At 36.1% G+C, this 18,038-nt stretch overlaps 1 protein-coding gene across 1 annotated transcript in view; it reads right to left on the reverse strand.

The window, feature by feature from the left end:
• Window positions 1–11,736: 11,736 nt before the first annotated feature.
• LOC147759830 (uncharacterized) overlaps window positions 11,737–18,038 on the reverse strand; it is a 53,984-nt gene continuing 47,682 nt past the window's right edge. Inside the window, exon 12 of the mRNA XM_086995262.1 lies at window positions 11,737–16,980. Within this exon, the coding sequence (XP_086851388.1) occupies window positions 16,873–16,980 (108 nt within the window). The 3' untranslated portion in view covers window positions 11,737–16,872. The remainder of the gene's footprint in view (window positions 16,981–18,038) is intronic.

Below are 18,038 nucleotides of genomic sequence, written 5' to 3' on the forward strand. Positions count from 1 at the left end.
TATTTTTCCATTCTTTATTTTCGAACATAAGTCTTCTTATATATTAATTAGACTGAATATCTATTAATTAGACTGAAAACGCGCATCTATATAACAGATAAACTATAATTGGCATAAAGCGGCTGAGCTCTTGGCTTGTGCGTCTTCATCTAGGACATATATGCTTTGTAATATTTATTTGCTATATTGACACTAAAAAGTAATTAAATTTCGTGCCCTCTCGGCTGACAGCTATTTAGCGTGAACCCCCAAGGAGTTAGGTCGATCTTGTTTGGATCGATCTTATCTCTGGGAATGGGGTCTAAGTCATAGTAGGACTACTATTCCCAAGTAATGGTAGTCCTACAGACAAATGTTGCGGACCTCGGTTCCTGGGGGACTTGCATGGATTACTGTTAAACCGGACGGTGGAACAACATTCCAACACGCTCTGCCTAAGACATTACAGACACTATTTTAAAATGATCTATTCGGGAGACACACACACACACACACTTAAAGTTAACGAATATTTATCTCTTTTTATTGTTACACAATCTTCATTACGTTAATTAAATCTTAAACACGCACTTTTCACCTCGCGTGATCTATAGTATATATCCCGTGAAACTCGTAGTCGTATATATATTGCATCCTTCAAATTCTAAACTGGCTTTATTTGTCTTAAATCCTCAGTCCATGCTATCTAAGAGCAACTTCCTTTGAGTTATTTTTCAATTGCAATTTCTGGGAGTGTACACTGAAAGATAAATCTAAGAACGGACATCCCGTGTTTTGTGTAAAGTGATTTTTTCCTTGTTTGAAGAAGAGATGCCTTATCTGGTTCATGTAGTACAGTACCTTAAATTGTAAAAAAATATTGGGCAAAACAGGCTCATGCATAATTGTGCACTGCGGGGGGAGTGCTCCAAAAGGATGCGTTAACACCTGCAAAAATTTGCGTTTAATAGAAGCAAAATACACATAATAAAATGAATAAAGAAAATCTATGGAAAACGTATTGTTTTTGTTATTTTATTAATAATACGCATAATAACTGCTTATCGGAAAATTTAAAAAAATCATTGTAAAATATTAAAATGAAAAGTCATATTAATGAAATAAATCAAACGTTTATCTTTAAAACTATTACATCTCTGTATATATTTTTTATGTCATTTCTAGGTGTAAACTACCCCCGGTATATAGGACATGCGTTACTAAAATGTTAAGAACGCATGTCCCATTAAGACGTGGGACTTGCATTGCTTGGGAGCCTTCGTCCTACGGACATTGAATCCTAGAAACGTATGCCCTAGGACTTGCATTCCCAGGACTAAGTGTCCGAGCGGACTTGCGTTACTAACACGTGCACTCTTGCCCCACCGGCACGAAGGTCGCAGGAAGGTGCTTCTGGGCCCCGTAACTCGAAAGCATCGCGTATTGCCAATTGCGATATCACTTACACCCCATTTCCATAGATTTTAGATCTATCTATCCCTGTGGGGAGTCTCACTAGATTACTGTCAGCTTGGCCGGCTTAAGCGTCTGTTCCGCCTACTAAAAGCTGTAAGGGGGTAATTAACTATGGTGCGCGCTCGTCTGCAATTTAGCGTGAACCCCAGGGAGTTAGATCGATCTAAATTTTAATCCGTTGGTCGATCTAAATCTCTGGAAATACACCCATTGAGGCTACAATGTACTGTATTATATGGGGCGTGTATGGGCGATTTATGGAATCGAGATGCTTGCGCTCTACATGCCTCGAGACCTACAACATACAACTTGCATTTTTGCTTCTTATGAAATATATATCATTCTGGAAAATGCAGGTGTATCTCCCTTTCGTGTGCAGTACCTTGCCCCTTTGGGTGGGGATAGGCTTGGGATATCTATGGTATTATAATTACCTCCGTCAAGGAGGCTATGTTTTCACCCGGCCGTCTTTATGTCTGTCTGTTTGTCATCAACATAACTCAAACAGTTATGGACCAATTTTGATAAAATTTTCAGGGTAGGTGGGCAATGGGTAAACTTAGAAGTGATTAGTTTTTGGTGGTGATCCGGATCAATATCAATCAATAATAATAAAAAATCGCTGCCTTGGCGGAGGTCTGCGCTCTCGGAGTGCTTTTCTAGTTAATTATAGGTTATTAAGTTCCATGGACTGTTCGAGATGGATAGGTTAAGAAGGCATGAACTTTTTATTGTTTCAAGGGAATGTTGCACTGAGACTGCCACTGTGTACTAGATGTCTTTTTAAAGGGAGAATATCTCTTCATGCGAGGTTCAAAATACCACCAAAACCGATGTTATCGCAATTATATTTTAAAATCTGTACTGCTTGTTATCGGATCACGTGGACCCTCATAATAGAAAATGACTAGCCTCTTTTAACAAAGTAGAACAAAACCACACAAAAAAATTAATCGACTAACTTTGAATGTCGTAACGGATTCATTAACCACTGGAAAGTATACCCTACCATACAACATTTAGTAACAGACTACTAGCGCACTATGTGGGCAGAGACAATGGAAAGTGAGGGAAAATTGTCGTTTACCCCGGGAAATCCGTTTAATGCACTTTTCCCGCAAAAATGAGAAATTGCTATCCCTATAAATTTGAATTAAAGTGGAGACGATAGGTGGACGTTGCAGTCCACAAGATGTAGAGCTAGTGTCAAAAATGTGCTGCAACACTCTGAGATGTTTTCTGTTCGCGTGTCGTTACCAAAGATGATTTGTACACCTGTAGGTCTGCTGGGATTTCTTTTGTAAGACTTTTGTATGAATTTGAGGAAAGATGTAAAATGTGCCCGGTATATGATTTGTCGGTATTTTTACAATAACATACATAGTATTCGGGTATTTTTTTTTTTTTTTTTTTTTTTTTTTTTTTTGCTGCTTGGACTTGATGTGCACCCTTTGCTTTTTTTGCAAAACAGAGTTGTACAGTACTTCATGACTGTTTGTCAACAAAACAATCTAAATCTTTTTATTGATTGAGATATATTCACCATTTCAAAGTATGTACAAGATTAAAAAACACAATGTTGATCATAAAAAGCTACAATATTAGTTTTTTTCTTCTCTAAATTCATGTAGATGATATCGCAACTGGTGGCCCAACCTTGGAAATGTCCAGCTAATAGCTGGTGGCCCACCGGTGACAAGCCACTGGTAAGTCACCGGTTGTTTTTACTGGTTTTAATTAATTAATTAATTAGTACCACCAGCGTGTACGCTGGCGGTACTCATGGTTTTAGTCCCGACCCGTCTCGTCCTGGCTCCGCCGGCTCGGCGTTCTGGCGCCGGATACAAGTTACCGTTACCGCTTCTCCCAGACCACAAGGACCTCTGTCCCCATCTCTTACATTTAGGTCACATATAACCTCAACTTGAACCCCCTGTTTTTTGTTTGTCTCAGTCGATGCATTGGCCTGGGTGTGACACTCGCTGAAACGCACCCTTGTCAAAATTTCAATGCTGAATATCTCCCAAACCGAAGGAATTATGGGAAAAATTACCGTAGAAGCTTGACCAAAAGTCATATGTGGAGATTTCAAATATGCCCTTGGATTTGACCTTTGACCATTATTTGAAGTTGAAACGGGCCAAATATTTCAAAAAAAAATTTTTTACGAAAAAAGATATTTGCCCTGATATTAAAAAACAACTCAGACCTAACCAATAATATTATTGACAAGTGTTACCCTTCAGGTCATCTTGCATCTCCGTGAGTTTAGGGTCAACCGGTGCATTTTCATGGGAGCAGCGGCCATTAGATGCCTAAACCGAAAATTCTGGAACCATTAATGCTAGAGACCTCTTGTTTTTTTTTCTTTTTTTTTTTTTGCATTTGATAGAGCATGTCAAGCCCAACACTGGTCTTTTTTGTTTTCCATACGGTTTACGATCTATGTTGTATCAAAAAGTACATTGTAGTGGAGAAAGTAAAATGTGCAATACGATGATATGCATAAAATTTTGAACGTCTGGAAAAGATAACATAAGGCTTATTGAGGCAGGCAACTTCTGGTCAAAAATGTCATTATTTCATAAAATTTGTACATCTGGAACTTTAAAGCACCTCCTATTTCTTTATTTCAGTTAATTTCTACTGTAGAAATTTATGGCACATTCTTGTAACACCAAAATTGTAACATGTAATCCCTTATATCTCCAAAACTGACATGTCAATTTAACTGTGACCTTGGATTTGACATTTGACATACTTTTCCCCATGAACTGAACTTTGCAACATTTAAGTCCCTTATATCTCCAAATCTGACAAAGAAACAGCCATAGTTACTATTGAACTTGAATAGGAAGTTATATACTGGCAATCTTAATGTGACCTTTAAATTGACCTTTGACCTGCTTTTCACTAAGAACTGAACTTTGCAGAAAAAACTGAAAAAGAAAACATATCCGCGGTTTTACTACTACCTGACATGGAAAAAGCTTTCGATTCTTTGGAATGGGTTTTCATTGAAAAAACACTTCACTTTTATAATTTTGGGGAAAAAATAGTAAGATGGTTTAGAACACTTTATAAGTATATTTCAAGTTCAATTCAAAATAACGGACATTTGTCCAATTTCTTTGATATCAAAAGAGGAGTAAGACAATGGGACCCTCTGTCCCCATATCTATTTATCTTATCATTGGAATTACTCAGTTCGGCACTAAAGCATGAGCAAGAAATAAAAGGAATTACTATCGAGGGAAATGAATATCTACTAAGTCAGTACGCAGACGACACTACGGTTATATTAAGTGATGACAGAGTTTCGCTGGAAAAAACTATGGAGATCATAACCTTATTTGCAGAATGTTCTGGACTACGCACCAATTTTAATAAAACTGAGGCAGTTTGGATTGGATCAAAAAGGGGGAAAGGGAAACAATAAAGACCAAACAAAAATGGAATCTTGAAGGAAAACTCAAGCTCCTAGGTATAAAATATGAATTGTCCAAAGAAGACATATATATCATGAAAACTTCTCTGAAAAACTTCATAAATACAAAAAAGTACTCGATAATTGGTCCTTTAGAACTTTATCTTTGATAGGTAAAATAGCAGTAGTACGAACGATTGCTATGCCACTGCTAATACAAATGCTCACAGTTTTACCAAATCCCGAGGAAATCTTCTTCAAGGAATTAAAAAAAAATAACTTTTGCTTTTATTTGGGGAAGCGCAATTGATAGAGTAAAAAGATCAACCATGAAAAGAAATTACGAAGAGGGGGGACTGCGCGCTCCTGATTTAGGCTTTTGGCAAAATCCCTAAAAATTACGTGGGTAAAAAAAGGATCTAAATGATAATCATAGCATAGCAGTACTTTTGAAGAAAAACCTAGAAAAAATTGGGGGACGTAATTTTTGGTATCTCACGAAAAATGGCCTTTCACAAACAAAATTTATTTTCAATCCATTTTGGAAAAACGTTATTTCTGCATGGGCAGAATTACAAGATAGCCCCGCAGAGTCGACAAGCGACATTTTATTACAACCTATTTGGTATAACGAAAACGTGAGAATTAATGATTTCCCCTATTTTTGGAAAAGGTGGTGTAATAAAGGTGTCTTTTTTATATGCGATTTGATTAAATGCCTTAGGCGAGTTTTACACTATAGATGAGACCAATGCAAAATATCAATCTAACTTTAACTTTCTCGAACACTTAAGTATAAGAAACTCCGTACCACAAAAATGGAAAAAACTAATTAAGGCATATGGTCATAACATAACAGAAGCTAGAAACGAAAACATTTCACTGATTCAGATTAATGAAAAAGTATCACAGGTATTTTATAAATTGTTCCTTAAAAAGATATCAGAATCGCTGGGAGTCCACTCTGCATTACCATAGCGACGAATATATATGGGGGGCGATTTTTGGGGCACCGTTTGAACAAACCGACGATACTCGACTACAAGCCCTCCAGTTTAAAATTAACCACATGATTTTTTGTACAAATTCTTTTCTATACAAAAGCAAACGAAGGGAGTCAGCAGAGTTTACCTTTTGTCATTTGTCAAAAGAAACACTGAAACACTTATTTTGGGACTGTGTCCATGTGCAAAATATTTGGACATGTTTGATCAGAAGTTTGAAAAAACATTGCGAACTCACGATAGAAAGAAAACTAGAATATTTTGTACTGGGTACTCTGAATAAGCAATTGCCCGGTATATATCTTGTCATCCTTCGTATCAAAAAATATATTACTCTCTGTAGGACAAAATTGGAAATCCCAAACTGGAAAAGCACAAAAACATTTATAAAATCATATATAGATATAGACATGTATTCCAATTATTTACGGACTGAGAAAAAAAGATTAGAAATCACAGAGAAATGGGAGAACGTGAAGCTAATTTTCGAAAATTAAAACGTGTGGGGTTTCCCATTCTGTCCATTAAAAAATGTAATTTATATTAAGTTTACACTTTGTTTCTGTTTTCTTCACACTAGTATCTTTATATATCCATATATTTATTTTATTACGGCTCAAAAAAGCCTTGTATCTTAGACGTATTAGCCTATTGTCTACCTTTCTGTAAATAGTGGTTGTAAAAAGTGATAGTATACTGCATTTTTATTTTTTATACCTTGATAGAAATGGCAAAGTCACAATGATAATACTAACGTTGCTCTAAATGTGAGAGGCATGTGTGCGTGTATGGGATTGTTAGTTAATTATCCTAGTTATTTTTGGTATATTCTGGAAAAAAAACTTTTGCAACTTTTTCAGTGCTTATACTTTCAAAACTGGCAAAGATACGCCCATAATTACTATTAAATTTGAATAGGAAGTCATATATTGGCAATCCGACTGTGACTTTATAATCGACCTCTGACCTACTTTTCACCATTAACTGCACTTTGCAAGGTTTCCTTTATATCTCCAAATTTGGTAGGGATACACCCATAGTTACTATTAAACTTGTATGGGAAGTCATATACTGGCAATCTAAGTGTGACCTTTAAATTAACCTTTGACCTATATTCACCATGTACTGAACTTTGCAAATTTTCCTTCCCTTTTATCTCCAAAACTGGCAGAGATAGGTCCATAGTTACTATTGAAGTTGAATAAGAAGTCATACACTGGCTTTCTAACTGTGACCTTGAAATTGACCTTTGACCTGCCTTTTATGATGAACTGCGGTTTGCACGTTTTCTGGCCTTTAAATCCTCAAAATTGGCAAAGAAATGCTACTGAACTTGAATAGGAAGTCACACACTGTGACATTGAAATTGATCTTTGACCTACTTTTTCGCCATGTACTGAACTTTGCATATTTTCTTGCCCCTCATCTTCAAAACTAGGAGAGATATGTCCAGTGTTGCTCCTAGGTTTTCTCTTTTGTCAGCTTACTGTATATGCAGTACTGACAACACATTTCAAGGAAAACCAATAGGCCTATTGTCTAGAAAATCACAGGAGTGATCAATGTTAGGAAAATACAGGTCAGTTCGAAAATCTGCTTCATTGTACCATTTTTAGTTATATTTTTGTTTTGTGTTTTTTTGAGAACTCTTGTTCATTGCATTTTATAGAGCTTGTCAGGCACAAGACTGGTGGTGCATTCGGAACTCCTTGACAATTTCCGGCTATCTTCCGAATGCCTTGAAACTAGTCTTGGATGTATGACAGTGAAAAATGTCGCCTACGCACAACATATGTGATCAGGTCAAGAACCCGGATGGACGGCACCGCATCACTAATGTATACCGCAATCAAAACAATATAGTTCCCCCAAAACATGTGGATCTAACAAATATGGCGTCACCTGATCACATATGTTGTGCGTAGGCGATTTTTTACTGTCATACATCCGAGACTAGTTTCAAGGCGTTCGGAAGATAGCCGGAAATTGTTGAGGAGTTCTGAATGTCCTGTCAGGGTGCCGCCATGTTTATTATTGTTTACATCCGGGTATCTAGAGTAGTTTGCACTACTTCCAAAATGGCGACGTCTGTCATACGGCTGAGATATGATGACACAGGAATCAATCGACGGTGAGCCGAGTGAATGGTGGTGGTGTCCCTTTTTTTGTGTGTGTGTGTGGGGGGGGTCCACATGAATGCTCTTGCTCCAGCTGGTGGTACAATATCTGGAGGCAGTATCACCTCTCTAAACCTCTAGTTTCATTTAATTAGGGTAATATTATTTATCTTTAATCTCCTTGTGCATTAAGAAACAACTCACAGATAGGTTTATCACTTTTATTTCACAAAAATAATAACACAAGACAACAAAGCTTCGAAAATGTACAGACAAAGATCAGAAAATAATGAACAAAATAGGATACGTTCAATTTTGATGCAATAATGCACTATGCTTAAAGCAATAATAACTCTTCGTTTCGGCCAAAAAATGAATTTTCTTGGAGTAAACAACAATTTTCCCATACTTACCAATGGTTAATGAATCCATTTTTACATTCAAAGTTAGTCCCTGGTTTTTTTACTAAAAAGTTTGGTTTTTTGTTAAAATCTCTTGAGAGATTTTAACAGAGTATAGACATCAGTGGAGGTCACGTGGTCTAAAGACAAGTTCAAATATCAGAATAAAAGCTATAACTGCTGTTTTTGTGGTAAAACAGAATATATTATATTTCTATGAGTTATTCACAAGGTTTTTATTGTGAAATATAGGTCTCATACAAAGAGTTATTATCCCTTTAACTGCAAAGTCAACATTAAATTTTAACTAGAGGATCAGAGAGGCGATACCGCCTCCAAATATTGTACCACCAGCTGGAGCAAGCGCATTCGTATAGACCCCCACATACACAAAATAAGGGACACAGTCACCAGTCTTGTGCTTGACAAGCTGTAAACATGCAGACAACAAGAATTTTCAATATATGCAAAAAATATATGAAACTAAAAATGTACAATCAAATTTAAGTTCATCGTAAGATAGGTGAAAGGTCATTTTCAAGGTCACAGTAAATTGCCAGTATATGACTTCCTATTCAAGTTCAATAGTAACTATGGACCTATCTCTGCCAGGTTTGGAGTTAAAAGAGAAAGAAATTAGCAGAGTTCAGTTCATGATAATAAGTAGATCAAAGGTCAATTTCAAGGTCACACTTAGATTGCCAGTATATGACTTCCTATTCAAGTTCAATAGTAACTATGGACCTATCTCTGCCAGTTTTGGAGATAAAAAGGAAGCAAAATTTGCAAAGTTCAGTTCATGGTGAAAAATAGGTCAAATGTCAATTTCAAGGTCACAGTAAGATTGCCAGTATATGACTTTCTATTCAAGTTCAATAGTATCTATGGACCTATCTCTGCCAGTTTTGCAGATAAAAGGGACTAAATGTTATAATTTTGGAGTTACCATAATGTGCCATAAATTTCCTACAGAAAAGATTAATTAAAATAAAGAAAACATCATTTTGGTCAAAATTCTTAAAATAGGAGGTGCTCTGAATTTCCAGAAGTTCAAATTTGATGAAATAATGTCATTTTTGACCACAAGTTGTCTGCTTTGCCAAGCCTTATGTATTATTTTTCCAGAGTTCAAAATTTATTATCCATTACCGTACTGCACATTTTGCTTTCACCACCAATATGTACTTTTTGATACAGCGTAACTTGAAAACCGTATGGAATACAAAAAAACGGAGACCATATATCGTGTTGGGCTTTACATGCTCTACAAAATGCAAAAAAGAATGGGTCTCTAGCATTAACGGTTCCCGAATTAGAGACAGTTTTCAGTTTCGGTACTTTATGGCTGCTACTCCCGTGAAAATGCACCGATTGACCCCAAATTCACGGAGATGAAAGATGACCCGAAGGGTTACTCTTTCCAATAATATTATTGGTTAAGTCTGTGTGGTATCTGAATAACAGGGCAAAAAAAATTTTTTTCGTAAAAAAATTCATTTTTTTGAAAATTTTGGCCCGTTTGACCTTGAAATAAAGGTCAAAGGTCAAATCCAAGGGCATATTTGAAATCTACACATATGACTTTTGGAAAGCTGTCTGTAGAAATTTTTCCCATAACTCCTTCCGTAGGGTAGATAATTAGCATTTAATTTTGCCATTTTTAGACAAGGGTGCATTGCAATGAGTGCCACACCTAGACCCCAATACCGACAAAGCCCAAATTTTACGTGGAACGAGTTGAGATTATAGGTGACCTAAATCCAAGAGATGGGTACAGGGGCCCTTACCGTCTAGGAGGAGAAGCGGTAACGGTGACTTGGCGGCGGAGCCGCAGGAGCCGCAGGAGCCGGCGGAGCCGGCGGAACATACGGGTCGGGACTTAAACCATGGGTACCGCCAGCGCCTACGCTGGTGGTACAATTATGCAAAAATTGTTAACTAACATAAGGCTTCAGGCCCATGGAAGTTCAAGTTCATACATTCAAGAAAAAATAATAACCCCAAGATGGTTTTCCCCTTTGGCCTGTATGTCAATCCTATGAACCATCCTTTTAAGTTACAAAATGATAACTAGAGGATCAGAGAGGCGATACCGCCTCCGAATATTGTACCACCAGCTGGAGCAAGCGCATTTGTATATACCTCCACATACACAAAATAAGGGACACAGCCACCAGTCTTGTGCTTGACAAGCTGTAAACATGCAATCAACAAGAATTTTCAAAATCTGTAAAATATATATATAAATAAAAATGGTACAATCAAATTTAAGTTCATTGTAAGGTAGGTGAAAGGTCATTTTCAAGGTCACAGTAAATTTGCCAGTATATGACTTCCTATTCAAGTTATATAGTAACTATGGACCTATCTCTGCCAGGTTTGGAGTTAAAAGAGAAAGAAATTAGCAGAGTTCAGTTCATGATAATAAGTAGATCAAAGGTCAATTTCAAGGTCACACTTAGATTGCCAGTATATGACTTCCTATTCAATAACAATAGTAACTATGGACCCATCTCGCTAGTTTTGGAGATAAAAGGGAACCAAAATTTGCAAAGTTCAATTCATGATAAAAAGTGGGTCAAAGGTCATTTTCAATTTCACACTTAGATTGCCAGTATATGACTTCCTATTCAAGTTCAATAGTATCTATGGACCTATCTCTGCCAGTTTTAGAGATAAAAGGGAAGCAAAATTTGCAAAGTTCAGTTCATGATGAAAAGTAGGTCAAAGGTCATTTTCAAGGTCACATTAAGATTGCCAGTATTTGACTTTCTATTCAAGTTCAACAGTAACTATGGACCTATCTCTGCCAGTTTTAGAGATAAAAGGAAAGCAAAATTTGCAAAGTTCAGTTCATGGTGAAAAGTAGGTCAAAGGTTAATTTCAAGGTCTTATTTACATTGCCAGTATATGACTTCCTATTCAAGTTCAACAGTAACTATGGACCTATCTCTGCCAGTTTTGCAGATAAAAGGGAAGCAAGATTTGCAAAGTTCAGTTCATGGTGAAAAGTAGGTCAAAGGTCAATTTCAAGGTCACATTAAGATTGCCAGTATATGACTTCCTATTCAAGTTCAATAGTAACTATGGACCTATCTCTGCCAGTTTTAGAGATAAAAGGGAAGCAAAATTTGCAAAGTTCAGTTCATGGTGAAAAGTAGGTCAAAGGTCATTTTCAAGGTCACATTAAGATTGCCAGTATTTGACTTTCTATTCAAGTTCAACAGTAACTATGGACCTATCTCTGCCAGTTTTAGAGATAAAAGGGAAGCAAAATTTGCAAAGTTCAGTTCATGGTGAAAAGTAGGTTAAAGGTCAATTTTAAGGTCACATTTAGATTGCCAGTATATGACTTCCCATTCAACTTCAATAGTAACTATGGACCTATCTCTGCCAGTTTTGGAGATAAAAGGGAAGCAAAATTTGCAAAGTTCAGTTCATGGTGAAAAGTAGGTCAAAGGTCAATTTTAAGGTCACATTTAGATTGCCAGTATGTGACTTCCCATTCAAGTTCAATAGAAACTATGGACCTATCTCTGCCAGTTTTGGAGATAAAAGGGAAGCAAAATTTGCAAAGTTCAGTTCATGGTGAAAAGTAGGTCAAAGGTCAATTTTAAGGTCACATTTAGATTGCCAGTATATGACTTCCCATTCAACTTCAATAGTAACTATGGACCTATCTCTGCCAGTTTTGCAGATAAGAGGGAAGCAAAATTTGCAAAGTTCAGTTCATGGTGAAAAGTAGGTCAAAGGTTAATTTCAAGGTCTTATTTACATTGCCAGTATGTGACTTCCCATTCAAGTTCAATAGAAACTATGGACCTATCTCTGCCAGTTTTGGAGATAAAAGGGAAGCAAAATTTGCAAAGTTCAGTTCATGGTGAAAAGTAGGTCAAAGGTCAATTTTAAGGTCACATTTAGATTGCCAGTATGTGACTTCCTATTCGAGTTCAACAGTAACTATGGACCTATCTCTGCCAGTTTTGGAGATAAAAGGGAAGCAAAATTTGCAAAGTTCAGTTCATGGTGAAAAGTAGGTCAAAGGTCAATTTTAAGGTCACAGTAAGATTGCCACTATATGACTTCCTATTCAAGTTTAATAGTAACTATGGACCTATCTCTGCCAGTTTTGGAGATATAAGGGACTAAATGTTATAATTTTGGAGTTACCATAATCATTTTGGTCAAAATTCTTAAAATAGGAGGTGCTCTGAAGTTCCAGAAGTTCAAATTTGATGAAATAAAGTCATTTTTGACCACAAGTTGGCTGCTTTGCCAAGCCTTATGTTTTATTTTTCCAGAGTTCAAAATTTATTATCCATTACCGTACTGCACATTTTGCTCTCACCACCAATATGTACTTTTTGATACAGCATTACTTGAAAACCGTATGGAATACAAAAAAAGGAGACCAACTTCAGTGTTGGGCTTTTCATGCTCTATAAAATGCAAAAAAGAATGGGTCTCTAGCATTAATGGTTCCCGAATTAGAGACAGTTTTCAGTTTCGGTACTTTATGGTCGCTTCTCCCGTGAAAATGCACTGATTGACCCCAAATTCACGGAGATGAAAGATGACCCGAAGGGTGACACTTTCCAATAATATTATTGGTGAAGTCTGTGTGGTGTCTGAATAACAGGGCAAAAAAATTTTTTTTCGTAAAAAAATTCATTTTTTTGAAAATTTTGGCCCGTTTGACCTTGAAATAAAGGTCAAAGGTCAACTCCAAGGGCATATTTGAAATCTACACATATGACTTTTGGAAAGCCGTCTGTAGAAATTTTTCCCATAACTCCTTCCGTAGGGTAGATAATTAGCATTTAATTTTGCCATTTTTAGACAAGGGTGCATTGCAATGAGTGCCACACCTAGACCCCAATACCGACAAAGCCCAAATTTTACGTGGAACGAGTTGAGATTATAGGTGACCTAAATCCAAGAGATGGGTACAGAGGCCCTTACCATCTAGGAGGAGAAGCGGTAACGGTGACTTGGCAGCGGAGCCGGCGGAGCTGCAGGAGCCGGCGGAACATACGGGTCGGGACTAAAACCATGGGTACCGCCAGCGCCTACGCTGGTGGTACAATAAACACAGTTTCCTTTCATAACATTTGTAGTGGTAGTACACACAGTAGCTTTTGACTATTCTGATGCAATCTTACATAATGATTAAAAGCATAATCAACACAATTAAATTTCAATTACCTACTATAGATAAAACTGATGGTACAATAATTCTATTAGTTATCCAACTAGTAAAACATAAAGGTAAATAGATACAAAATAGATACATCTTAACAATCACTGTTCCTTATCCATAAACTCAGATTTTGTTGATAAAACTCACCACAAAGATCAGGATTTACAATATTATCTATGTAAATATTGCTACATAGTACACTTAAACCTTTTCCTAACTGCCTATACAAATAATTTGGGATCACTCTCCAGTGACCATCTCCAGGAAAACTCAACTTAGCGACTCATTTAATGGCAAATGCTGTTTGTAAGTCATGTGCAATGATCATTTTTAAGCCACTATTTGAATATTCTTGGAGAAGAAGGTTTCCTTTGACCTTATCTGGGCATTTTTTTAGATCAGCCTCTTTATATTTTCCCTTTACTCACAAAATTTAAACATAAATACAATTTAAACATAAATACCATTAAAAATATTTTCTGGTAAAACAAATTCTTGCATTAAGTATGAAAATTGTGACAACTATATGTAGTGGCTAAGCAAGAATAACCTTGCCAATAACAGATGTGTTTCTTGAAGACCAATTTCACATTTTTTTTCACATTTTTTAAAAATTTACTCTCATAGTTTTCTGGATCATTTACAACTTAAACTGCAGTACTAAGAGTTACACCTAATTTCTTTATAAAATTTTGAAGTTTGTCATTACTGTTTTTCCTAGCCATAAACCTTCAGTCCTTTTAACATTCACCTTCAAACTACAGGTAATTTTACTAAACATCCATCACCTGTCCAAAAGAATTTACATCTCCCAGAAAGACAGTTAAGGTTGTAATTAACAGGGGTAGCTATCTTCTAAACCGACCAAGATATACCAACATGTTACATATCAATAGAAAGCTTATTTCAACTGCTTTTAATTTCATATCCTTATTTTATTATGTAATTGTTACGTAATGAGATATAATGCTTAATATGTGTTCTCAACATGATCACACTACAAATGGACATGTGTAGATAACTTAACACGTGAGCCCTCTTTGGGATCAACAAGAATACGCCTCAAATAAGCAATGTCTGTTGAATTACCAAAGATATCAAAATAAATCAGTTTTCCAGTTCAATGAGACCCCCTAGCCTAACTAAAGCATGTGTAAGTTGAAAACGGAGCTGATGTTATGAAATCCCAGACACACATTTTCAGACAAACCTTAGATCTAACAAATGAATGTCAGTTTTCATCTGTTGAGAGTTCTAATTAATTTTGACACTGGTCTAAATGGTTCTCTTGAAGCCATTAATTAAAGCAGAGAAAGCAGCCTTTTAGTGCTCCCCGGAGATTCCAACGTTATATAATCAGTGAGTTGCATTGGCAAGCTGAGAAATTGAGTTATTTATACTGGTTCAGCCCTCTACTCACTGCCTATGTAACTGTCACTATGTATTTCATCCATTTTTAACATTATTATTGAACATTTTCAACCAGAGGCCCCCTCCATGCATTGACAGCAGCCACCATGTTAGTCACGTCAGCCTTCTTCACCACGTGACACCTAGGGGGAGTGGCTTTGCCCATATACGTCTCGTCTATATATGTCTGCATTTAGAGCTTTAGTAGATCGTTGGAATTAAGTTCACTGATAAATTCAAAATGAAATGTATTGTTTGGCAAATGAAAGAGGGATGTTACTCACAGAATGTGGAAGGCTTAGCAGCAATCCAGTACAGGAAATATACAGCTGCACAGTGGAGCTGCCAATCAAACCCATATATGGACAAGTGTGACCTACTTTAAAACTCAGACATGCTACCACAGGGGTAAATCAGCAATTAGGCTAAAATTACGGGTAAATTTGTGAACTTCCATTCTTTAAAGATACGCTGATGTATAGTTGATATTTCATCTATCTATAATACTGACAAATTCAGAAAAACACCCATATTTTGGTCATTTGCTGTTAATTACATCCTTAAATCATCAGCATACTGAAAAGTTTTGATTCCTCTCCCGTTGCATGTACCAGGAATATGAAAACCATGGATATTTTTTGACTGGAAGATCTTACGAGAGAGAAGTTCACAAGAAATGATATATTACAAAAGGACAACCTGTTCTAATTCCACAATCGAGCTTGACATCCCCACTAATCCATCCATTGTGGAGATTATGATTGTGAGAATGTTCATTTATGACTTGTACCCAGTACCAATTTATAAATGATTAAAACCATTGATTTACCAAAACCAAACAGTTTCAAAGCTTCCAGTATTAGTTCTTTAGAGATACTATCATATGCCTTTTCATAATCCATTGCTAAGAAAATACCTTTCATACTTTTTGCTTTTATAAATTCATGATATCATCTGTTGCACTTAAAATCTGAGCAGCTCCATGATTTTTGACATATCCACATTGATCTTTGCTGATAATGGTAGGCAACACTGTCACTAACCTATTAGCTATGTAACCTTAGCAACTACTTCATAATAAACATTTGTACATTGTACTGTAAGTGATAGAGGATGCCAGTTTTTAAAAACTTATTTCTAGGTCAATTCTTTTAAGTATCAGCAATCTACATCTTGACAATATCACAGCTGAAGAATGACACTTGTCCTGATTTTTTCATACCAATATATATTGGCAGCAATTTAACAAATGTGTAATGATGATAATCTTTAAAATCCTCCTGATGTTATTATTCCTCAGAATCTTATATAACAGTTGCAGGGTTAACAAAATGCTTGACAGAAGTGTCCTCTGAAACAAGACACAATATTTCCTTCCTGGCATGGGCCCCCTGGCATTTCTACTGTCCTTGTCTCCATCATGATTGATTGAAAGTAATCCGATTAACACACCTTTCGTTGTTATTAAAAAGATCTTGTTTGAAAATCCAAAAGATCATTATCACCTCTGACATGTTATATCCCCTTTTTTTTGGAGGGGGGAGGGGGGAGGGGGTATTCTACCAGTAAATGAACCTTTGAGTTGCATAAGTGATGCACAGGATCTGTGTATAATATTTGCAAAAATTTCTTCTGTCCCATTGATTTCTTTGCTTTATTCTGTTGTACCCTCCAATATGGAAAAACATCGAAAATAAAATTAAACAATTATGCAAATATAACATGATATTTGTGACAGTCTCACTGTCATTACTCAAAGGTTCAATTTTGTTTGGAATTACCCTTCCATTTTTTATGGTGTATATGTTTCAGTGTACAAAAGTTGCACAGCAAACACTCACTGAAGTCTTTGAAAAAATTACATATTTGGGTAAAAGAACCATTTCTTCCTCAATGTGGAAACTGGAGACGGCATCTGTTTTTTGTTACATGCTGATTCATAGGCTGTCGCCACTCTGTTATTAACCTGGAAACAGAGATAAAATTCAAACTAAAAAAAAAAATAGACAACAAATTAAGCTGGCAAATACGCAGACACTTATTGCTTATTTTCCCACATGCAGGGTGCCAGCAAAAACTGGATACCTCACAGCTGAGGACCATATTTTGTACTGACAAATGTCAAATAAAATGAAACTGCTTTCAAAATATGTTTTAAAGTATATGCTTAAATATTTCTTTGATAAATTCTTCTTAACATGCATTTGAAAGATATGACGACCTAAAAGGCACTTTTTTGAGGACTGAATTTCAGTGCACAACCAATTATTTGCACAACCACATACATGTACATTGCGGTGGCTCCTACTTAATATAGAGACCCATGCATGCTGTAATATACCTCTACACATAAGGGTGGCGTGACCCAACCCCCATAATGGGCATGAAAATAGTTGTGTAAATGTCCTCTTTCATGTCTATTTTGCATAAAAAGTAAAACAAAAGGCTCCATCACACACACCCTAGTTTTGTTACTTATGACCTAATCTTCCACACCAGCACTATTCATAACAGCTTTGCAGAGTTTTTTTTCTTCTTTTTTTCACCAAAATGCTATGAATGGCTTTATTTGTCAAGGAAATCAGTGAAAACCTATTGACTTGGTAAATAGTCCATACAAGAGACCACCAGCCTATAATGATTACCTGAAGTTTACCAGATAAAGCAAGCTAGCCAATATAAAAATACAATTATTTAGACCAACAAATGCTGGTCTGTGAGAAAAGTTATATAAAATTAATAAATACGCTGAAACAAGTTTTTCTAGTAACAAGACTTTTATACAGTTAAGTGAAATCAGTGATGGCTTCTGTGAGAAAATACCGTAATATACCACCCCTCCCTCTCTTCTCTAGGATAAAAAAAAAAACAATAATTACTTTCCCATTTACTTGTGCCACACCACAATTATTTAACATATAACTCTTTTTTTACATCACAAGACAAGTTTCATTAGAAAAACATTGTTTATGTAATATAAATGCTGAAACAAGTTGCTCTGATTCATTACTCTGCATACAACAG

This window comes from Lingula anatina, chromosome 9 (genome assembly GCF_051362555.1).
Source record: "Lingula anatina isolate TDL-2025a chromosome 9, LinAna3.0, whole genome shotgun sequence".
Taxonomy (NCBI): Eukaryota; Metazoa; Brachiopoda; class Lingulata; order Lingulida; family Lingulidae; genus Lingula; species Lingula anatina.